The 24,431-nt window shown below is 38.0% G+C and overlaps 1 protein-coding gene across 3 annotated transcripts in view; it reads right to left on the reverse strand.

Annotated features, from left to right (window-relative positions):
* Nucleotides 1-1,265: 1,265 nt before the first annotated feature.
* Nucleotides 1,266-24,431, reverse strand: part of ZNF148 (zinc finger protein 148) — a 75,405-nt gene continuing 52,239 nt past the window's right edge. For 2 of the 3 annotated variants that reach the window (XM_045032658.1, XM_045032657.1), the window contains exons 2-7: nt 19,965-20,310; nt 18,423-18,548; nt 13,370-13,493; nt 12,638-12,721; nt 5,195-5,313; nt 1,266-4,915 (exon numbers count right to left, since the gene is read on the reverse strand). In XM_045032658.1, coding sequence (XP_044888593.1) covers nt 3,320-4,915; nt 5,195-5,313; nt 12,638-12,721; nt 13,370-13,493; nt 18,423-18,548; nt 19,965-20,294 — 2,379 coding nt within the window. In that variant the 5' untranslated portion in view covers nt 20,295-20,310 and the 3' untranslated portion in view covers nt 1,266-3,319. Of the gene's footprint in view, nt 4,916-5,194; nt 5,314-12,637; nt 12,722-13,369; nt 13,494-18,422; nt 18,549-19,964; nt 20,311-20,714; nt 20,889-24,431 lie in introns of all 3 variants that reach the window. The other variant, XM_045032656.1, reaches the window with a different exon arrangement.

Here is a 24,431-nt window from a genome sequence, read left to right on the forward strand (position 1 = left end):
ATTCTGGCTTAATGATGCTGGTACATGAACAATGTAGTGAAGAAAAAGTCATTTTCATGTTTAGTTATTTCAAATACATAGGGGGCCCAGATGAGAATAAACATCTGCCAGATCAAAAGGGGGGAAGAGTGAGAGTGAGAGTGTGTGTGTGTGTGTGTGTGTGTGTGTGTGTGTGTGTGTGTGTGTGTGTGTGTGTGTGTGTGTGTGTGTGTGTGTGTGTGTGTGTGTGTGTGTAAAACAATAAAACATGTTGAAGGGGAAAATATTTTTTTAAATGACGAACTTGTTAAAAATACAGGCTTATCTAGAGAGGGAAATTTACTGGCACAACAAATCTGGTATAACTATAGCAACAAAATCATATTGGAAGAATTCTGCTGGTAAATTTCTCCAGCTAGAAAAAGCCTAAATTTCCACAGATTAACTACTAGCACTGCCTCTATCTATATGTATAAAGTAAGTCTACAAAATAACCACCATGGGATAGAGTGAAGACTTTACATTTTGCCCTACGTCACAGAGCGCAGCTATAATACCCCAGGAACACATCAAAGAATGAACTGTGACTCAGAGAACCACAATTCCTCCTCTGGGGAGAAGCAAGTTATTTCACCCTTTGTGTGAAACACTTTACTCACCACTATGCAAAAAGTTAACTATTCTGGCTAGTGTGCAGAGGGAGCCAAGGTTTCCCTCTCCCCCGCCACTTTCTCAGAACAGAGTATCAGCAGAGTAGCCGCTGCCCTCTCCAACATAGCCAGTCATCAACCTGGCAAGGGCCGAGTAGGCCTTACTCCCTCTTATTTCCCTGTGTGTCCAAATAAGTGCTGTAATAATTTAGCCCCAAGGGAATTTTCTTAAAACAATGGTAAATAAATGGACATATATTTGCAATGGTAGGATATTAAACCAAAGATGCCGATATAGATCTATGGGGACAGTGAAAGCTAGGATGCGATGCAAGTAATCTTAATGGAAATGAGATATCTGATTCATGATAGGCTGTTTCTTGTTGTGAGTTAGGTGCCATACAGGTATGTCTATGCAAGTAGGACAGGAGACTAAAACAATAAGGTAGAAAAAATTCAAGGGACACAACCAGGTTAAAAATATTCTTTTAAAGATGTTTCCTTATGTGTCACTAATATTGTACAAGTATCAGAGGGGTAGCCGTGTTAGTCTGGTTCTGTAGAAGCAGCAAAGAATCCTGTGGCACCTTAGTCTATAAGGTGCCACAGGATTCTTTGCTGCTAATATTGTACAATGATTTTGCTTTTCTCCCTTGATGTTTATTTTTCTACTTAACTCAGGGCCAAATCTTCAGACCTGTTCCTGTAAGAAAATGGCAGAGTATATAACCCCTTGCAGCATCATAAAACAGCTGCACAATGAATCCTAAGAATAGTTAAGGCCATCACAGGGCAATAAGAATCTGGTCTCACTGTATACAAATGAGTTATGCAGGAAGCTCATGTAAATGATCTCCCTGGCCACTTGAGGTGCAGTCTATGGATTCCAGATGAACTTTCTTCCTAAAACGGGCCAAGGGAGTTACTGCAGCTACAATGATGCAAAACAATAAAACGTTCTTAGTATTTTGGGAACGGGTAAGTTGCGCTCTCCCACTCCTCGAGTCTGCTGTCTGGGGAGGGTGTTCTTCAGTATGATGGGGCTCAACCTCCTCTCCGAGCTGATGGTTTCATTTGGGAGATGTCAGCCAGGGACAGTGTTGTAAAGGGATGTATGCATCCTTATCTGTATCCCCACGTAATGGTTAATCAACCTACAATATTAGGTTTAAACTGCCTTAAACTACCTGACCGTGTATCCTCTAGGGAAAGGTGCAAACGAATGAACATAAAGTTCAAAATTTTAAAATTGTTAACTTAAACTACACAACACATTTATGTTATTCCAATCTCACCACCTTAAAAATGCACACAGAACTATTTATCGTACCTTACTGTATACTTCAAGCCAAAGTACTATTAAAAAAACATATTCATGGTACAGGGATAAAGTTTGCAGTTTATTTATACTGTGAAATGCAACAAAAGCTTCTGATCATCCATCTATACTGAAAAAAATTCTGTTCACCAGCATTAGTCAACAGTTTTGGTTGGTAAAATTGTAATGAACATTGTTCATTAAGAAATCGCTAAAAAGATATGCAATTAGAAGGCCCACTTCAGCTTATTGGGATGCTTTAGTATGTTTAATTATCTGAATTGTCAAAGTTCTAGATAGAGAAAATTAAACCAGTTTTTACAGAAGCTAAGAAATTCCAATCTCATTTTATATTAAAAAATATTAATCAGTGTTGTATGAGATGATAATGATGCAGCCATATCAGACCTAAAAATCTAAAATAGTTTTTATTCTTTGAGAAATCAAAAAATATCAAATAGAATCTAAGTGCTCTTTGTTAATCACTGTGAATATGCAGGATAAAGTACAATTAAGCTTTAAAATCTCGGAATACACAATTTGTGTAAGCTTTATGTAATTGGGAATGTAATCTACAGAGTATTTTAACTAAAACTTCAAAATCTTGATATCTGCATGTGAAAGAATAATAAAAAGTTATGTCTAGGTTCAACTGTACAAAGAAATATGCAACACACTTCAGGACTGAAGTAAATGCATTAGCAGACATGTATTTTGCTAAAAAAGTTTTTAAAGTATTTTAAATTAATTAGACTTTTAAATAATGGAGTTAGTCTATCAGAATTTATTATTACTTTTTTCCTCCAAAACACAGCTCAGTGTAATGCAAAGCAAAAATAAAGGGCATATGGCATTTATTTCATTTTAAGAAAGAGGGAAGAAAGGGTATTTCTATAGAATACACCAATGTGGTTTAGCCATAATCGCCTGACATTTAAACTTTTAGTTTATTCTGTTTAGTATATTTAGGTTCCCTACTGAAGAGCAATGACTACACTGACAAGCTTAGAAAATGACAACATGACAATTACTGTTCTACCACGAACGTACAATGAAACCAAATAGGAAACTATTATGGGAGGAAACCTTACCTTGGGTTTTTTGTTTTGTTTTAAATTTAAGTGTATGTAAAAGAGCAAGTTTCTGGTCTCGAACAAGTGAGTAATAAACTGCCTTTTATAGGAGAGACAACATGTAAGGCAGTTCAATGACTGGTGGACTAACAAAAATGAAGTTATTGATCTTGCTATATCAGCTTATTTTTGTTATAACACAACGTTCTTAAAAGCTGTACAGCACTCCATTTTATACAGAGCAACACCACTCTTGACAGATCTGTTCTAAAGTGCCAATATTATTTACAAAGATTTTCTTAGCCAAAAGTCTGGCCCGTTGTGGCATCAGGTGAAGAAGTCATCCCAGCTCTATTATCATTTACATTCACCAAGGGAAATTCAGGGAATTCAGCACTTGTCCCTGGCCCTCGCAGGTTCACCTGTCCGTTGGGAGTGCTAAACTGAGGTGATATTCCAGCTCTTGCTCCATGGTATTGAGCTCTGAAGGGCTGCTCAAAGGAGCTCATTTGATAAGCCTGATGGACAGGCTGTGCCTCTGCTTTCTTCTGAGAAGTCACTTGATCCAAGAAGTCCTGTGTAGAGGAGGAGGAAGAATGATTCGCCTCATCACCTGAAAAGGGAAAAGAGTGCTGGGAATCAGCAACCATTAGTCCAAAATGAGACTTGTCTGGAGTTGTTCTTAATGGAGAGTTCATTCCCGATCGAAAGCTATTGACAGGTATAGAAGCATAGACCTGTTTGTCTATGGAAGAGAATGCTGGCTGGCTTGTAAGAGTCTGGTTATCAGTCACAAAATTAAGGCTTGGGTTGTTCAAATAGGCATCATTTTGGCTAGTTCTGTCCAATGCTTGTTGTAGAAACTTTGAATATTCTTGTAACATACTGGCTTTATCTGATGAGGAAGCCTGAGAGCTTGTTCCAACAGTTTCAGTCTGGGTGACCTCAGATACTTCAGAAGAATTGATTGATATACTGGAGGTCACCTCAGTATCCGTCACATTGAAAGATATTTCATGTTGTCCATTAGCCTTGTGGGAATAATGATCTAGTAGGGTCTGAAGCACCTCATCTGGAATGACATTTTTGTCATGGTTACTTTTAATTTCCACATTCAGTGCCTGTGAATCTAATATGGATGCTGTGGTACTTTCATCAATGACACTTGCTACAGCTGCCTGTGTTACTGAAGGTTGAGATGCTATAGTACCTACATTCAGGGCATATTCTCGACTATTATTACTAGCCGCTTGCAGATACCTCTTTTTCTTTAAAAACTGCATTGCGTCATCATAATTAGTGCTGCTGTGTACAGGTTTACTGGGTCCTTCCTGTAAAGTATCAACTTGGTCAATGTCAGCATTACCATCTGTGTCCAATAAACCTTGTTTATCCACAAGATCAAAGGCATACTTTGAAACCTTGTTCTCTTCATATGTAGATAAAGGTGAAATGGTCTGACTTTGCTCAAGTGGCTGTTTTAGACTTCTCTTACTAGTAACTTTTTTGAGAACCAGTTTAGGTGGGTGTATTTCTCCAGAATTTGCATCTTCTAAATGTGACCCACTGACAGAAGAATGTGGCATCTCAACAGCATATTCTGCCACCATATATTCATCCTTTACTTTAGCACTGGCAGAATACAAAGGCAAGTAGTCATTTTTATCCTTCTTCTGTTCTGATTTATCTCCAATTTCCTTGTCCACAGACTTTGCTTTCTCTGTTTTCTGTCTCTTCTTCTTTGGCAGGGAGCTGTCTTTCATCGGTGTAGAGAAGCCAGGATCTTCCTCAGATGTCAAAAGGCCAACTTTGGTGGCACTCCTATTAGGTTTCTTGTCACGGCTCTCATGGCACATACGTTTATGTTTCAGCACACGGTCAGTTCTGGAAAAGTACTGTAGAGGATATTTTAAGTTAGACAAAAATATATAAATAAGAAAAGCCATCTTTGATTGTAAGTAATTTACTCATTAATTCACACACAGTTCAGCCACTTCAACTGAAGGCTGCCCTACAACATACATTCAGTTTGCATTAGTATAATTTTTTCTAGATCGATTTGTAGGCTTGTCAGACTTCAAAATTTAGAGAAAGTCTTATGTGTATTACTTTAGAATCAGGTTTGTTATTTCAGTTTTTAAAATGATGTGAATTATTTCAATTAACCATCTTACCTGCAAACAATATTCACACTGGTAAGGCTTCTCTCCACTATGAGTTCTCTTGTGCCTTTCCATATGATACTTCTGTATGAACCTCATACCACATTCATCACAGCGAAATGGTTTTTCACCTAAAAACAGTCATTATATTAAAATATAGTTTAAACAAAATAAAAACAGAAAAACAGAGTTATTCCATATGGTAACCTTGGCAAATATTACTAGCCTCTACTGGAAGTAACGGAGAAGAGGATTTAATATGCTCCCATTGAAAAGGCAATCTGTGTTCGTTCATATAAGTCTCAATTTTCCCTAGTACTCACTAATATGTCAAGAATACCATGAAGGAAAGCAAAAAGGGAATATTATACCAAAAAATTCTAATTAAAAAGGGGAAATTTTAAGTAACCTGTTTCTATTACCATCTCTGTTCCCTGCGTGCAGATATGTACTGTAAATCCATCAAAGTGTTACCAAAGATTGCATAAGATAGAAAAATATATTTCAAGATGAATTGTTGCCAAAAATACATATTTAGGACAATGAGAAGACTGTACTGATGACAAGGCCTAAATTCTTTCACCTTCTTTGCACAATTTGACTCCATTTTCTCAAAAAGAAATTTAAATTTTCAAGATGTCAGTGATTAAACAAATTTAAAATATCTGTGTTATTTTCTATAGTTCTCCCTCTTCTTTCTCTCCATATCTGTATGAAAAGCTGAAATAATGGCCCTGAACAATTTAAGCATTTTGGTTTGATTTATAGAATAGTTCCAATAAGTAAAAGGCATGTTCACTTTACCTTTTCTTTTTGTAATTAAATATAAAAACAACAAATCTCTGTAGTTAAAGTCATTCTGGCAAATGAAAATGGAAGTCTTGCCCTTTGTCACATTATTCATTTGTTCAGACAGCATATTCTGAATGTTACTTCAACTCCAGTGCTACTTATACCTCTCACCTAATTTGTTCTTAATTAAAAATAAACAAAATTTACAAAGATCCATTCACATTATAAAGTAACTCAGATTAACTCTTTGTTTTAACTTTTGTCCTTTGCTATCTTCATTGTCTATGTTTGTCTGATGAAGCCTAACAAAAATCTACCTGTCTTGCAGAGTGTCTCTCTTTTACAGGAACTCACTGTTATTCAATGGAATTCACCTGAAGAGCAAGACATCTCTTGCATTATAGATTTAATATTAAGGCTTCAAGTCTGTAGAATAAAGGCAAAAATCTTGTCTTTTTAATAACTGCAAAACAATCTCCAGAGCTATGGCACATTACTCTTTATGAATGAATGAATGAATTAATTAATTAATTACAAAAACAACAAGGAGTCCCTGTTAGTCTTTAAGGTGCCACCGGACTCCTTGTTGTTTTTGTGGATACAGACTAACACAACAACCCCCTGATACCTAATTAATGACACATATTCCTATATAAACTAGTTTCTTGAAAGGAAAAAATTACTGAGATCCTGGTATTTGTCCAGGAAAAAGGTTCCATCTTTCATAATGAAGAGAGACGGGGGCAAAATTAAATTTAAAAAAAAATAAATTAAACCAGTATCATCTTGGCCAATAGGATATTATATTACAGAGTGGATTCTCTATAGATGTAAATCTCTTCAGGAAATAGGAATTACAGTATCTAGACATAAATAATATAGAAGTCCTACCACTTCTTAATAACCATATCTAAGCCTCTGCATTTGGAATGCGGTTATCGTTTTGTTCTCCAATGTCAAACTTATTTATTGTTGATGTGACGGATTGTTCTTTTTTCTCAATATTTATTTTGCAATCTTGTGATTTAATGAGATAGAAAACAGGGATTCTGCTGACAGCATCTGCCAACATGGTTTTGGTCCTGGAAAACAACGCAATGTTTTTTTATTGCAGACAATACTGGCATCCTTCCTTTGTTTCTAGAAGTAAGGTTTAGATTGTCACCTAACTTCAGATGGAAAGGATGGAACACACTGTTATCTGTTCTCATTATTACCAAGTTATGAATTTATTGATATTCAGAGGTATGTTTTCCACTCAATAGAGAGGAATTTAACCACATCCCAGTACTAATGTAAATGAGGGTGGCATGGCTAAAGTTTCATATAAGACACTAAAATTTTATAGTACTGCAGTTTTAAGTCATTACTACTTAGAATTCCAAACAGATGATGCAGAATTAAAAAAACAACAACTGTATATATTCTATGTAACCCTCCTTCCAATATCCATGTAGTGAACAGATTCTGCATCTACTATAAGTAGCCTACTATTGAAGTTTTTGTTTTAATTATCTGTGTATTATTATTCTTCATTTATATAATTAGACACACCTACAATAAAACCATGGAAATTTGATTCATAGAAACTAGAAAAGACCTTTTTAGATCATCTTATTGTCTCTCTTGGTGACCCCATCAGCTACCACGGTTTCATCTCTCACCTTTATGCAGATAGCTTCCAACGCCAGTGCATCTCCAGTGCTTCTCAGATACCTCCTCTTGGATGGCCTGATGCCATCTCAAATTTATTCTCTCAAAAACTGAACTTATCTTCCATCTTGAGCGCTCTTTGCTGCTCCTTCCCCCCAGGCTCACAAGCTCAGTATCGTCTTTGAGTTCTCTCTTCCTCCTTCCACATTTAGTCTCTTGCTAACCTTTGTTACTTCTTCCTTTTTAAATCTATCACCAAACTGGGTTTCTTCACTAACCACTTGCTCATAACGTGGTCATATCTTGTATTGAATATCATACGTTTCTCCTCTCTGGCCTTCTAGCTTTTTACCTCTCCAACTCCAGTCTACTTAGTTTAGCCATTATTAAAATTGTCTCTCTCTCTCTCCACTTTCACTGTAATCAGATCAGTACTTTCACACTTATTTATCTAGGTGTTTATACCACTTTTACCATACTACTGTATTTTTGCCTAACCTTCTACCTGCTTCTTGAATCAAGTTCAAGAACTTCACCTTTACCTTCAAAGCCCTGAAAATTTTTCCCACCTATATTTCTGCTCTAGTTTTAAACTCCATATCACTCCCATAATTCCCTATCCTGCTTTCAATCCTCTTTCCTTGCTGTTTCCTTTTCCTGTTTCCTACCATTCCCAATTTTGTGCTATTATCACATTGTCCCTGCTTTTGGAATAAATTCCTGCTTCTTGTCTACCAAATGCCCTCCCTACTGTCATTTAAATCCCCCTTTAAAACCTAACTCTGGAGTTGGCGCAAAGGTGGCTTTGCCTCCCACATTTTGGGCCTCCCCAGCCCAAATGTGAACAACACTAGAGAAAGCTCAAACTTATTTTAGCTTTAACATCCCTGTAGAAGTCATTCTGCCAGCCCGTAAAGGCTGGAGCATAGAGTGCTCTGTTCACACACCTCTCACCCCTAAGCATGCCCCAGGGGCTCCATAAATGGACTGTTGTAGAGCCCTTACACTGCTTTACTCTAACTGGGTAGGCCCTCGGCGGGGTGAGACGGGGAAAATGCTGGTAGGTTACACTGCCAGTTATCTGTCCCCTTTACAACATTTGAAAAGTGTGAATGGGTGAGATCACAAGAGAGAATTTGGGGCCTTTGCGAGTATACACTAGTATTCCTTCAAATCTAAACATTATTTCTGTCTAGATCTTGACTGGAAAGAGCAGGTATCTTGATTTGAGGAAACTGTTCCCAAATGAGCTGCTACATCTAGGAAGATGATATTATTCAGCAGAGTGGCATAATGTTCTTCCAGATAAGATTAAGAAATGCCTTGTGAAGGTGAGTCTGTGAAGTTAATACCACCGTTAACTCTGGTTTTAATCTCTGTAAGGATGAGTATGTTAGAAAAGTATTAAAAAATGTATCAGAAAATTCTTCTATTCTTAAGATGATCTGATGCCTACTGTAAACCATTTAACATAGCTGAAATCTGAAGTAGACGGTTTTTGTAAAATTCTATCCAACTTCTGAACCAGGACACATTATGTGAATTGATACGATCATTAAAACAAAATCTTCTTCTCTTAAACTAGGGAAAGAGTTGAGGACATATTTTCCTTAATTGGGTTAATGAATGGGAAAAGACTGCACATAGAAGGAAAGGAATAACTTAATTGGAATGTACAATATATTATGCAGGTTATTGATCTAAATCGTATAAAAGAAAAATCATCTCAGATGTTTTGGACATGTCTGTACTAGAAGTCTTAATATTAATTCTAAAATGTATTTATAAAGTGCAGCTACAAAGAGTAGTGAACAGGACGCTTAACAGTTATGCAAGCAAACGCCTAGGAAGAGCTTACAATCTTAACACAAAATTTAGACAAAAGAGCAGAAAAGGCAAGCAACATAAAAGCAGAGTGATTGAGCAATTAAGTTTGGCAGACATCTTGTTAGTCCCAAGACTGTTTTATCTATTTTTTGAGGTAGACGTTTTTTGTAAAATTCTATCCAATGTTTGAACCAGGACACATTATGTGAACTGATAAGATCATTAAGACACAATCTTCCTCTCTTAAACTAGGGAAATGTCTACTCAAAATGTGAAGTGAGCTGGATTAAAGAATTAGGACGTGAGACAAGAATGCAGAGGTAGGGAGCTGGTGCAGAAATCTCCATCAGTGAAAACAAAGCAGAAGAGATTTGAAGAAAGCCTGTGGTGTTGTTCTCTTCAGGAGCCAGTGACCTAAGAACACCAAAGTAGTAGTCTACTTACGATTTTCCCTCCTCCCACAAACTGAATGTTGATTCTCAGTATCATTAGCAACAAGCAAAATAATAAAAAATTACAACTAGCAGTTGATCTTTCTGGTTATCACCCTCTTCCCAAGTGTGGCTGTTTCTAGGTAACATGATTTTGTATTAATGCAACTTGTTAATTTCCTATATAGAATAAGGGCTGTTGATTGATGACTTCCTACCGTCTTTGAACAGTATTTAATTTGAGGCAATAGTTCCAAGGACAGAAACCCTACCTACTGCTACTGATTGAGCACCTCTAAGTTCCCTGCTTTTACAAAGATATTAATGGGACTACTGTCTGTGTTAGTGTTGTCTTTAGCAACCTTAATACTGGTAGTTGGAGAATGGATACAAATCTTAAAAAGGCAAAAAAAAAATTCTGTTACTATTTAATCTTTTAAACACTGTACCAAAGGCGGAAACAATATAGGATCATTTCACTAGGAATAAAGGCAAATCAGACCTACTGCATTTGAGGGTTGAAGAAAACCAAAACTGTTTACAAAAGAGAAAGGGAGAGCTAGGCAGAAATACTTCCCATGGATTCTCACCCTTTACAGACTATAAAGAATCTATGGCAGTACTGAAGTTGAAGTCCAAGGAAAATACCTCCCCCCCCCCAGAGTAAAATCATGGAAACAGTATTCACCTTCTAGTCATAGAAGGCAATCTTAAAATGTAAATTATTTGGAAGATCCCAGTATGCAGCTGTTGAACAGCATACCGCAACACTAGACAACAATTTAGGACCAGTGGTGAAGAATACCATATCTAAATTAAAATACAGAAGGATTTTTAGGTATGTAGATTGTAAGGAGCCAAACTAAAATTGGGGCAGGACACCAAAATCCACAGATTATAAAGCCAGAAAGGACCACTGTGATCATCTAGTCTGGCCTCCTGTATAACACAGGTCCAGAGGTTCCATCACTACATTTTCTATTTATTTACTAAATGAACTTTAGAAAACTTTAAAACAACCAAATAAGTTATTTCCTTTTTTTTCAAATAAGCCATATAAATATAATAATCACAGCTCACTGGGACTTATTAAGATTGTAAGGCAGCCCCTACTGACTGCATGCTCAGTAAAGCAGAGAATTACCCCAGTGGAGATTGTCCTAAACACTCATTTAACTGTCATCTGGGAAACACCAGTGTTCTAGTGGTTTAAACCAAATCCTCTATTCCAGTTCCAAGAGGAAAATTACCAAACTATGCAAGTCAGTAGGAGGCTGAGGAGAGGGGGAAAATATTTTTCCAAAAGTTCAGCAAACAGTAAGGTTAATTTGTTAAGACTGCAGTGTTTTTCTCTTATACACAAAAGAGTAACACACCTATGCAAGAGTTGGCATAAACAAACAAACCAACACTAAAAGCAACATAGCTTTCTCTATAGGGCTGGAAATGTTGAATTTCAAAAATACTGTACTAGTGACATTTATATAATGCTTGTACTCAGCTGTTAATTGGATACATTGCCCAGTCTCATTTTCAAAGCTATGTACAGGGAATAATCTGCAGAAAAAATGATTCTGCAAAACGTGACAACATTTAAACCCCTTTCCTGCTTTCTTTCTTTTTTTTTTTTTTTGGGTGTGATCCATTCTTGACAAGAATAATATCTACAGAGAGTGAAGGCAGCAGTTTCTCCAGAGTGAAGTTCACCAATTCAGAGCCAGAGGAAAAACTAGGAATAGAGCAAAGCCATTGGACAGAAAAAGAATGCGGGACTTTTCTGTGGCTGACTGGCCAAAGGAAACCTACTAAGTCTGAATTCATGGCAACATAAGACACAGAAATCCCATTAACAACAGGATACTTGTGCATGTAACTCTCTGTACACTGCTCAAAAATTCATTTTGCAGAGTTTTTAACTTTCTCAACTTTCATACACACTTTCACATTAGTACCGTTCATATCCATTTAAATGCTACAGCCAAGAAACACTGTGCACATTCACCAGCTCTGCTTTTCTGTAAAAGAGGCTGAGAAATTGGCATCCAGTCCAAAAGGACCATATCACAAAATATTTACAGAGGGATTGAAAGGCCATGCACCAAAATGCCAAAAACCCAATACAGCCAAACCTGTTAGAGAATGTGGTTTTGCACATTGCAATAAGACAAAAATAAACAAATGCGCATAAACTAACTCTCATTTGTTTTAAAATTTGGGCCTTATTTGACCTATTATATATATATATATATATACATATAAAATATTTTAAAATATATTAGAATAATTCTGCATTAAAACTTTTAAAATAGAGTGAAAAGTAATGCTGATGCTAATACCTCGAGGGTTAGGCATTTTGGCCATTACAGTCCTGATAGTTTTCCTTTAATTCAATAGGAAATAAGAAATCTTCTAAGCTATGAAGACACCAGTGAAAAAGTCAGTTTTATATGACAAAAGAGAAGATTGAAAAAAATCATGGGTTGTTAAACTTTATGATTTGCCACTGTGGGACTATTTTAAGAAGAATATGTAATTCCCACCCTTTGCTCACTATAGTTTACACTCACTTTGCAGCCAAAGAAAAGAGAAGCAAGGCTAAAGCACAGAACTAAGTGTTTTGTATCATATATGTTAAAATCAAAACAAACTCCAACAAGATATTAAGCTGCACACTTATTATTGGAAACCTGGCCTGATTTGGGAAACAGTTCTTTAAGCACGCCAATAAAGATACTCAAGGCACTATACTCACCAGTATGAATCTTCTCATGTCTCTGTAGCAGGTACTTCTGTATGAAACGCATGTCGCATTGACTGCACTGAAATGGTTTTTCACCTTGAACAATATAATTCCACATCCATAAGTTAATAACTACAAACTGTTGTTTCTGATGTTTACTTTGAGGAATAAAATAGTTGTCTATAAGAAACCAGCATCTGAGCGAATTCCAAAATAGTCTAATACCAAAAAATTTATCCCTGCTAACTATATGGACTTCAAAATTCTCCCCATGAGTCACATTAACACAAACATGGAGGAGTTGAAGCTGAAATGGCTGTAATTTCCTCAAGAACAAAATCAATCATGATGCTGGCATAAGTCTGCATTTTGGGTTCCGGCAAGCTATTATAATGGTAAGTACCTTTTTCATCTCTCCAAACCAGAGATACCTCATCAGGCAGATAAGCATCTACAGCACATTTTACAAAGGGGTTAATTTTGGCATTTACGCTACAGGTCAACCCATTACTTTCTGATAAAGAAAGAAAAGAAATCTTGTAAACAGTTATATCTTCAGTTTAATGAACATAAGTTGATTTTTTTTCTGGTATTCTTTTGACACTTTGGTGCATGGAATCACTAAGCTTAGATGCCAAGTAACCTACACTCTTAGAACTGAAATTCGCATAGAGCTGAAAACACTTTTACTGTGAGTAAACAGATCTTTATATAGTAGAAAAGACAAGTGAAGTTAAGCAGTACCTGTATGAATGAAGACATGTCTCTGTAAATGGTAGTTGGTTCTAAAGGCAGCATTGCAATGCTCACAAACATGAGATTTGGGGGTTTTCAGACCAAGTGATCCATCCTCATTTATTGTAAGGATCTATTTTAAAAAAAGTAAAATTTGTTCTCACACTACCCACTAAATATGTTTTGTTAACTACAAATCAAAACATAAAATAACTTTGTAGTGCAGAAAATTCAAATATTTCACATAAAAATAGTGCTAACTTCTATAAATCTACACCGACAGGATTTTGGTTTTACATTTGCAACATCTGCCTGTTCCAAACTTGTGTATCATCAGTTGTCAAGAGATATTTCCACCTGCTGGAGACAAAAGCAATTGATGGAAAACCAGCTTACAGCTTCTCTATTCAGAGTGGAGTCACTTTAAATGTCAGTGTTTACTTTCTCCAGCTGTTGGGAAGGAGGTAAAGTAACCAAATCATCTTTGGCACAGAACCATGCATCATCATATTTTAAAGGATAAGTGGAATGCTGTATGATCTTTGTGGAAATAAAGCAAGAATGTAGGACTGTCAAGATGTATAAAAGCTTATCCCCGAGTAACCACATAACCTGTCTGCTACTGCACATCATAGCTAAAAATAAGACTGGACTAATAAAACTGTACCCCTGTCCAGTTACATATAAAAAGTCAGTACAGAAGTATCAAAGTAACTCTTTAATTGTTTAGTTATTTTCCATTATATTCCCTTAGCCTGGCTTTCTAATTCTTTGATATATTGTCATGGTACAGCACTTAGCAGGCTTTTATATCACTTTTATATGCTAACTGGCTACAAGACAACCTCTCCCAATATTCTGTAATGTGGAGATGATAAAAAAACAAAAACAAAAACAAAAAACCCCACCTTGGACCCCTCCTAACTTGTTCATCTTACAGAGCCCTTCCTCACTTAGTGTATCCCTTGAGAAGATCTCCCTGCCAAATTCAGCTTTCTACTTTCAATAATTTTGATGACCATAGCAGATTTTTTTTCAAGTTGCACGAATTTTTTAAAAACTAGGGAAAGTTCATTTCCACACCCCATTTGATACAGCTCAGTACAGTTTTGCTCAAACTTGCCCCAAAATAACACCATTGGGAAGAGACCAGCAGGAAAATGGCAGCCCAACAAATGAAATTTTCAGAAAGTTTTAGGTGACCGAAAACAGTGTTATAATAATGTGTTGTAACAGAATAATCTCAAATAAATAGTGATTTGCTCTCTCACTATAAACCGAGGAGGAAAGCATGCTGGCACTCTAAATAGCCAGCATATTTTAACAGAGCAAGCAAAAGAGCCATTCCACTGCTCTGCAATTGTTGATAAACTCAGTATCAACTGTTATTATAGGACCTACTTTGAAAAATGATCTAATTTTACCGCTCGTTCTGCTACAGCCAACCTCACAGACAGTTTAAACTCTGATCTAGCACACACACTTGAAACCAATGGGATTACTCATATGTTTATCAATAAGCACATTCATACGTTTGCAGGGGCCTTACAGACCTGTGAAGTCCAATGCTTATAAAATTATGTTCTGTAACAATATGCTACTACTTAAACGGACACTGTCAGGTATAAAAGTATATTTTATAAAACAATTAAATTTTATCACATGTATTATGTATATTATTGACATTTTAAAGTAACCGCTGAAAACAGAAAAAAATATTTCATATTCCTCCATTTTCCTTCTAAATTCTGGAATCTTAATTGACTGCATTGTAGCTCCCCTTAAAAGAAGAAAATTAGTTTTGCCAATGCGGTTTCACCAAAATGTAGTCCAAAAAATAATGGGGGTAAAAATGAATAAAAACTAGATTTTTCAAGTAGTCAATTAATAAAAGGAAAATAGTACTAAAAATATTTCAGTGTATTAAGTGACCTCCACACTAAAAACCCAGATGTTGGACTGACGGCAAATCAAGACCAATATACTGGGATTATGCCATGCCAATCCTTCGGCTCTTCCTGCCCTTCCTATTCTTATGAGCCAATAAAAGATTGATACAAAACCTGCTCAAGGATTTTCCTCAACCTTTTTCAAACCTTCTTCATCTCAAAAGAATGGAGCAGGCAGACAGGGAGTTAGAGGAAGGAAGCATACATGAATGCCCATGAAACCTTCTGTAAGAGGGACACCAACCTCTCCCACCAAACAATACTCCCACAGATGTGGTCTCTGAGGAGAAAGGGTGAGGCATTCAAGCTGGATCCCCCCTCATTATAAAAGAGAGAGTTGTGCTGCCATCAGGGACGCAAGAGCCTGGAACTTGCTCCCAAACTCTGTCTTAAATATTTATAATCTGTCAGCCCTTCAGGCATGCCACAAAAGCCACCTATCTAAGATTATTTGTGGGGGAGGTTATGGGATAGGTAACCCTGGGAAAAATGAAAAGGCTTATTTTCTTTCAAAAGGTGTTTTTTTTTTTCGGGGGGGGGGGAGAGAGTAGAGAGGGCAGAGGAGATTTGCTGCTTTAATTTATTTGCTGGCTGGGCTGTTTCCTGAATACACTTATTTTTATGCTATTGTGTGGTCCTCTTCATGGGACTGTGATTTTACTTAATTGCTACAGCATCTGTGTGCTTTATTTTAATTGTTGCATAAATCCAAATAAAATAAATAATTAGCTTGGGTTTTAGTAGAAGAGGGCAAAACGTTGCTACAGCCGCAATTTGGATAGCTGATCCTGTTTTTGTCTTAACAAAAACGTACCCCTTTGCTATAGGAAAATCTAAGCTCTCAGACTGTCACAGGGCAATACCGTCCTACAGGACCCACTGCAGGCACTCCCTGCCTCAGTTTCTCCTCCCCAGGATTGTCTGTGTCTCCTGGGGTTCATGTGGCTCAGCCATCTGGCTAGATCACTCTAAATTCAATTCCTCTTCAGGTAACAAGCTATGAGGAAGGAGAGAGCATTTATGCTGGTCTGCATCTCCCAGCTCATGCCCAGTTGGCTGGATGACAGGAGAGCCTGGCCCCACCCTCTCCAAGACTCCCAGCCCTTAAAGACAGTGATGGAATTTCCTTGCAAGCACTACTTACTCCTGGAACCACTTCCTCTCTATCGATATCTCTTAGGACAGTTCTTATATTATATATATAGGACCATTCAAAATCTTAAAAGGCCATGCCATCTGGCAGAGTGGGCTGACCCCTATGTGCCACTACATTTGAAGGGCAGGCTACCCAGTGACACAGGCAGACAGGTAAATTGCTAAATCCCTCTTGACAGTAGATCTGGAAAACAAACTCTCAAAATAATGCAGAACAGTTATCATGAGAACTTCTAACACAAATAAGAATACTACTCGTAAGGGAATTCTGTGCAAAAAATTAAAAATTCTGCAAAACTCTGCATATTTTGTTAAAATAACACAATATAATCACACTATTTTCAATTATTTGCTGACAAGTATTTTGAAATAATTTATCAAAATAATTGAAAATTGTGAGATTATATTATTATTGTGTTACTGTGCTATTTTGCCAAATAGAATTATGCAGAATTTTAAAATTTTTATTTTTTTGGCACCGAATTTTTAAATTTTGGTGCAGAATTCCCTCAAGAGTACCAGGGTTCTGTGTGGCACAATTTGGTGCAGGCAGCTCAGTGGGGGGTCCAGGAGGGATCTGGATGCACAGGGACTTGGGGGGTTCTGGGTGCAGGGGGAATAGGACTCAGCAAGGGAGTCCAGGTGAAGGCAGTTTGGGCTCAACAGGGGTCTGGGGGAGTGGGGCTTGGTGGGGTGGCGGTCAGGGTGCAGCTGTTTGGGGCTCAGTGGGGTGGGGGTCCAGTTGTGAGGCATTCCTGATGCAGGGGGTAAGGCTCAGCAGGAAGAAGTTCGGAGGGCTCGGTTTGGGGGTGGGGGGGGTTCTGGGTGCAGGAGGCTCCTGATGCACGGGGAGAGTGGGGTGAGGATCGGCAGGAGGGATTTTGGTGGGGGGGGTCCAGATGCACGGGGTTGGGCAGACAGGGGGAGCAGCTTCCCATACAGTAGCTGAGGAGTGATGGGACCATGAAGTGGGGGAAGAGGGTACTGAGGGGGAGCTGGTTCCTGTCCACGCAACTCCCATGCATCTGGACACCCGCCCCTGCTGTGCCTCACCCCCTGCACTAAGCCCCTCCCTCCAACCCTCCGCCCGCAGTGCAGAGCTTCCTAGAGCCAGGGGAAGTTTCTAGGGTTGATCTGACGCAGTGCCGGCTGCTCCGGGCAGGGGAGGGGGAAACTCTGTCTCTGTCGTCTTCCTCCTCCCTCCCATGCCCAGCCGGGACTAACATCCTGGGGCAGCCGGGGCATCCCCAGACATGCCCCCCACTCACTGCGGTGACTTTCCTCTCCCCTGACTACCCAAACAGACCCTGCCGGAGAGGGGTGAGTGAGCACTGGTGCAGCTTCTCTTTGGTTCCCCACAGAAACCATTTTTCTGTGGAAAAGCAAAGAGAATCTGCACAGGGACATATTTCTGCATGTATGCAGTAGCACAGACTTCCCCCAGGAGTAGAATATATACAAAGACACTTAAATTTTAGGAATGCTCTCTACCAGCAAGTTATTTTACTAAATTTATGAATGAAAACTTTTTAAAATTTTTGAAAACTCATTTTAAATTTGTTTTTAAACTGTTCTCAATGCATAAGGCACACAATAATTCTCAGGCTCATAGAAAGGTACAACTATTATTAGATGAACATAGTGAAATGATTTATAACTTGTCCACAAAACTACTGACTCATAATTTAAAAAAAATATATTTGGAAAGGGAACTGCCTGGAGAGACAGATGTTAAAGTATGTCAAAGGTTCATGTTGCTAAAAGGAGTTCAAAGAAACACACTATGAATGCCTTATATCACAGTCTTCTCTGGATTCTGGAAAGCTCCAAAGTTGCATCTTTACTGTGCAAATAAAACAACTTCCGACATAACTACTTCAAATTCTAATGAAATCAGTCAAAGTCATAGTAAATCTACAGGTTCTTTTCAAGCTTGGTTTTTACAAAATCCATCTTACCTTTGCTGGTGAACGCTGTTTTCTTTTCTTCTTTTTCTGCAAATCTACTGGCTCTCGTATTTGTTTTTTGTCTCTCTTCTGTTGTTCAGATGCATCAGTAAAAGTAATTTCTTGCTTTACACTGATCTGTTAAGATACAAAGTGCCAGTTTCAGGTGAGGTTCTCATTACAAAAGAGCAATTTTTCATTTTCAGATGACAAACAGCTGAAACAAAGGCTAAGATTTTTTCTGAAGGGATTGTCCCATGGTTTCATTCCTTCAGAAATTTAACAAAAAGGGAGTAATCAATATCTTAAATGCAGAAAAGAAATAATTCTCTACAGATTTACAGTTTGCTGTACCTCTTCATTCATCCCCAAAAATTTAGGCTTTTCTTTCTGACCTGTAGTGTTTCCTTGTGACTCCTAGTGTATATCAAAATCTCTCATATGTGCATATAATCACTCTTCAATTTGTTTCATACCTATATTACTTTTGCCTGTCGTATTGTCAATGCCAGGATTTAACAGAAACAGATTAATTTACTATATATTTGAGCTAAAATTTTTTTTTAAAAACCCCAAAATACAGAGAATGAACTTTTCCCCCAGTAATACTTCTTGATCTAATGTCAACTTTATTAAAGATCATATTCTTAAATGTTCCTGGTATGTTTTCTAAACGGCCCAACAATCTCTGAACTTCAGTTAAAAGGAAAGCCCTCTCAATGTACAGTGTTTTAACAAATCTCCAGTTGAAAAAGACTATTATTTCTTTTTACACCTATATAACTCATCTTTTTTAATCGTTGACATTTCAGTAAACACTCAAACTTTACAGTAATAATGCATTATTTTGAAATGGAAGCCATTTTTATTCTCCCTGTGGTAGATGGAAGACACTTTCTATTAAATATCAAGGAGGACATATATGGGCATCTACAAAGTGTTATATGTTTGATCTGCAGCATGAATGAAAGCAACAGCTATCAAATGCTAACATTTTATATGAGATATACTTTAAAAACATGTACAGAAATGCTTCAAGATGGCAAAAAGAAATGTGCTTTGCATAAAACAAATAAATCATCCAGGTCCTTTAAATAATATTACTTATCCTGGTTTATCTTTGCTCTTTAAAATTTATTATTGTGTGTTTTTTTAAGTGTTTAATGTTAACCAGTCAATTCATATAGTAACAAAACCAATATAATTATCAATTTTTTTACAAATAGATGCTTAATATAAAAATGAAATATAGCTCGGCGAAACTCACCTCAACTCAAATGAGGTACAAAAGGTTGTAACGCACTTTTAATACCACACTTAAGCTCATGAAGCTTGGTTTAAATGATGTATAGGGCCTTGTGTCGGCCCTCTAACTGAGATGAATTTCACCCAGTCAGCAGCTAAAGACATTTTCATAAACAGCATCTATTATTAATAAATATTTTATAATCAAAATGCAAACAACTCATTAATGTATTCCTTACATAACACAACAACATTACCAAACCATGCTTCCTAAATGAGTGTGCAATATTTCATGAAGAAAATGCTTACAGGAACATTGACTGCGTACTGTAGCCCTTGAGGAAGTCTATCTTGAGCCTCCAGCTCATCATCATTTTTTACCGTCTCCTCATGGACCATGAGTTCATCATGTGAAATCATCTCTTGCTGTCGAAGCTCACTTTCTTGTAACACTTCATCTGTTGTAAGAATTTCTTGATGTGCCATAGTCCGATCTTGAAGCACTGCTTCTTGCCGTTCCCCAGATATTGAAGATTGGTCAGATACTGCACCCATCCCTACCATAGCCCTGGATGACTGCATTTGGTCTATGCCACCACATTTAAGAAATAATCCTCCAAGTTTGTCTTCAATATTCATGCTTAAGTGCAATAGCCTACAAAAAGAAGTATAGCAAGTGAATATCTACAAATGGGGAAGTTATTTAAAAATTTACTTGACATTAAAAAAAAAAAGTTTTACAAAATAGTCAACAACACATGCCTTTCTTGTAAGTAGTGTCCAGGATTTCAATACTTCATCTTCGTTGTAATAAGCTAAAGGAGATCAATCAATCCCTCTCTCTCTCTCTCTCTCTCTCTCACACACTCACACACACACTTACTTTCAAATAGGTTGTAGTTGAGTTGTGGTTGTCTTTTGTCTACCAGTATAATGGGGTGATACCATAGTTATATACATTGATAGCCAAAAGAAACTTAAATACATTCCCTACCCTTTAAAGGAAGCAAACTGCTTCCATTTTTAATTTTCTGCCTCTCTTCCCCATTCTCTCCCCACCTTTTTTTGTGCCTGATCCCTCTCCTGAAGATGCCTCCTTTCACTGTGTTCTCTCTTCTCCACTTCCCTTTGTATGTGCTGTCTGTCTCTCCTGTCACCACTGCCCCAGGCTACCAGAACAGCTTTATCTTCACAAGGGAGAGGAAGGAGAATTTTTTGGCTCTTCTTGGGCTGCTGTTATTGCACGTGAAAGAAGGAAGAGGAGTAGTTAAACATACTTATAGGGGGGTGATCACCTCCACACCCACTCTGACACTAGAGCATGAGTCAGGGTGTATGGGCTTAGACACTGCCACCATTAATAGTGCAAAAACATAGTAGGAAATAGGCTGTAGTTCATCACGCTGAGGGGGAGGCTCAGCTCCACCTCAGTTAGGCTTTTTAGCTAATTAGTTTCTGGGTCAGCTCTGTCCCTAATGTTCTAATCGTCCAATTAAATAGCCAAAGAAGCCAAACCATCTTGCCCAGCAGTACAGAAGGGCTCTCCATCATCTCCTAAGAATTACATTGTGATGCCCTACAGCCAATTTAACATCCTGCTACTCGCAAAGCATACATTCCATCCACAAACTTGTATCAAACAGATCAACATGTAATGTTTAAACTTCAGTTTTCAGTTTGAAAATAGAAAATATGTCTCAAAAAACACTTGCAGTGATTTGAGAAAAATAGTGAGGATTCTGGATTTATCCTAATTTCTAGTGAAGATTTGTTAATTTCACAAACCCACCACACAATCTGGCATGAAGGGCAGACTCGCCTCAAGTGGGGCCCAGGAGCATTTGATGTTAGGAATGTGGTCCACTGACAGAACTGAGTGGTAAAGATTACACATTACTCATCTGCATTATACCTGATTCCAGACAGTACTATTGGTAGTCCTGATTCTTGTGAATATTCAATGCACACAAGCAAATTAAAACAGAATTAAAAATGTAGCCAAAATTACCATTCTCCAGCATTAATCTAATCAAGACAGGAGAGGATATGTGCCTGCCCTATCACACAAGAGCAAGAATCTCTAACTCCTTGAATACGTCAGAGAGGTGGCTGATTTTTGAGCTGTGCAGGATTGCCTAATAATCCTCCCCCTTTTCAAGTTCAGCTGCTCAACAGCCAAGTCAAAAGAGTGAAGCATGTTGGATATTCAAGATAAAGTGGACCTTGTACCAGTAAACTTTCCACTGCTGGAAGTCCGAATGGATTGACTACTGATGTATTCACTCAGCTTGACCCTAAATATGTAAGGCACTGACATCATTAAAAGATTTAATGATGTGGCTTCATTTGTTTTTTGGGAGACACTGAAACCCAAGCTTCTGCACACAAAAGGTCAAAGATATTTATAAATGAATAAGAAAGTAAAAAGGAACCAACAACCTTCAAAAATGTGGAAATATGAAAATGGAGGAATACATTTGAGACAAAAAAGTAAAGACTGATACTCCCCAAATCTACAACCTAACCTGTGAGGTAGCTGAAGAACAAGGCCTTTGATGAAACTAGAGAAGAGAGACTCCAACACATTTGCATGGAATTAATATTCCAGTGAGCAATACCATACAAAAAGGGCTTCCAGACCCTTTGTATTTTTCCAGAATAGATGTCCTCCTAGATTTCAACAAAAATGTTGAGAACTGTCATGTTAGAAGGGCTCGGTACGCAAGATTCCATAAGTGTGAATATCAATGATTCAGAGACAGATGTTCCTGCAAGATGCAGAAACCACAGTCTGTAGGGGCAGTTTCGGGTGATGAGGATCAACAATCGTTTGTCTTCACTGAGGAAGGCAGCAAAGTCTCTCTGCAGGCCATCCCATGTGAAGAAGAAAGCAGTTGTCCAATCTTGCTGTCGTCAAGAGTCTGGAACAAAGTAAAAGTTCAGAACTTTCTTATTTGATAAAATTTGCAAACAAATCTGTTTGTGGAAGGAAGCACATCTGCGTCAGGTAAATGAAGGTGTCCTAAATTTCCAATCTCGTGAGGAGAGTTCCTTCTAACTCTGCCAATCTGTTTGCCAGTTCAGCTTTGCTGGATCTCATATACTGCTAGAGAGAGAGGATTTTGAGACCGTCTCATTTAACTTTCTGCTTCTAGTGCCATCCTAGAGGATTTTTAGCACCATCTTTGAAAATATAGTTAAAAATCTCTCAGTAAAGACAGAGGTACAATTAAAAAAAGGTAACATAAAAGGTGTAACTTAAATGCTCCAAAGCTAAAAGAAATGCAGAGTTAAGATGTTCATTGTGCTTGTTAGAGATTCCCCAAATTCATTGCCTCGAGCAAGGCATTTGAATGTGGGGCTCCACAGGACAGACTGCATGGATATGTATACCAAGAAAGAAAAAGAAAGGAAGGAAGGAAGAAAAAGAAAAAGAAAGGACTGGAAAAAACAAACTCAGAACAGTTGCTCCATCCTACAGCTTCTTTCTCTTTTGATACAATGCTCAGGAACTGCTTGCAGAACACTGCATTTCTCACATGTGGGCACCAGAGGCTTTTCTTGCAGCCACAGCCATCTGGGCAGTGATTGGGAGCGGGGGGGAGAGGGGACACAGACCATTGGCCCCTACCCTGGGTCTGCAAGTAGGGGTTGGGCCTTGCACCCCTCTGAAGCCACAATGCCGGAGGAGCAGACAGCCAATGTGAGTTCCCCACCTTCTCGTGCGTGGTGGGGCTCAGGCTTCCGACTTCAGCACGGGGTGGTGGGCGGCAAGCTTCAGCCGTGCTTCAGGCTCACCCCCAGCCCATCACCTCTGGCCCCTGCGGCCTTCCCCAGTCCCTGACCCATCCACCCCATCACCCCTGGCCCCAATGCCTCCCTACCCACCTCCCCACCCAAGGCTTACTTTGTCTCCCAGCTTGCCAGGGCTGAGTAAGTAAGTCTGCTGTGAAAACTGATATTTGTATGTTTGTTAATACCACTTTTCACTGCCTCCCCCTAGCTAACAACTCTGCTGCTGAGAAAAGTGATATTAACAAATGGCAGTGAAAAGTGATATTAACAAACATACAAATATCACTTTTCACAGAAGCAGACTTACTAGCTAGCAATTCTATTTAAAAACAAAACAAAAAACAAAAAAACAGAAGCCAAAAAAGCAAAAGAAACAACAACAAAAAAGACAACAACATGAAAAGTACCTTATTTGTGTTTCTATTCTGGTTAGGTCTTCTAAAGAATAGAGACAACTGCACATTGTTATTATTATTGAGTTTGGAAAAAAAAACGACATAAATAAATTACAAAGATTTGGTATGTGTCCATATTTATTTGTTTTTCCTAAAGTTAATTACATTTTTCGGAAAAATTGTCATATTGGCCACCAGCAAGAGTTGGTGACAGCACTCAAAGGCCACCAAAAAATTTGTTGTGAGAACCCCTTCTAGAGCCACTGAACCATGTTGATTTGTTTCAGAAACAGCTACTCAGACAAACCCAACTACAGCACCTCAGTACAGTTAGTTTCAGTGTGCCTCACATACGTTTTTCCAAAGATTCCTGGTACATTAAGGAGATCTAAAGATATATCTACACTAAAGCTAGGAACGAGCCTTCCACTTGGGAAAATGGACTTGCTAAAAAAAGCAGTGTGGATATTGTGGCTCAGGCAGCATCTTGGGCTCTCAAGCCCACCCCAATCCCCCGACTCAGAATGTAAAAGGTACTACTTAACTGAAAATATCTTGAAAGCAAAATGTTGTTGCCTTTGCCTAT

This window comes from Mauremys mutica, chromosome 10 (assembly GCF_020497125.1).
Source record: "Mauremys mutica isolate MM-2020 ecotype Southern chromosome 10, ASM2049712v1, whole genome shotgun sequence".
NCBI classification, from domain to species: domain Eukaryota; kingdom Metazoa; phylum Chordata; order Testudines; family Geoemydidae; genus Mauremys; species Mauremys mutica.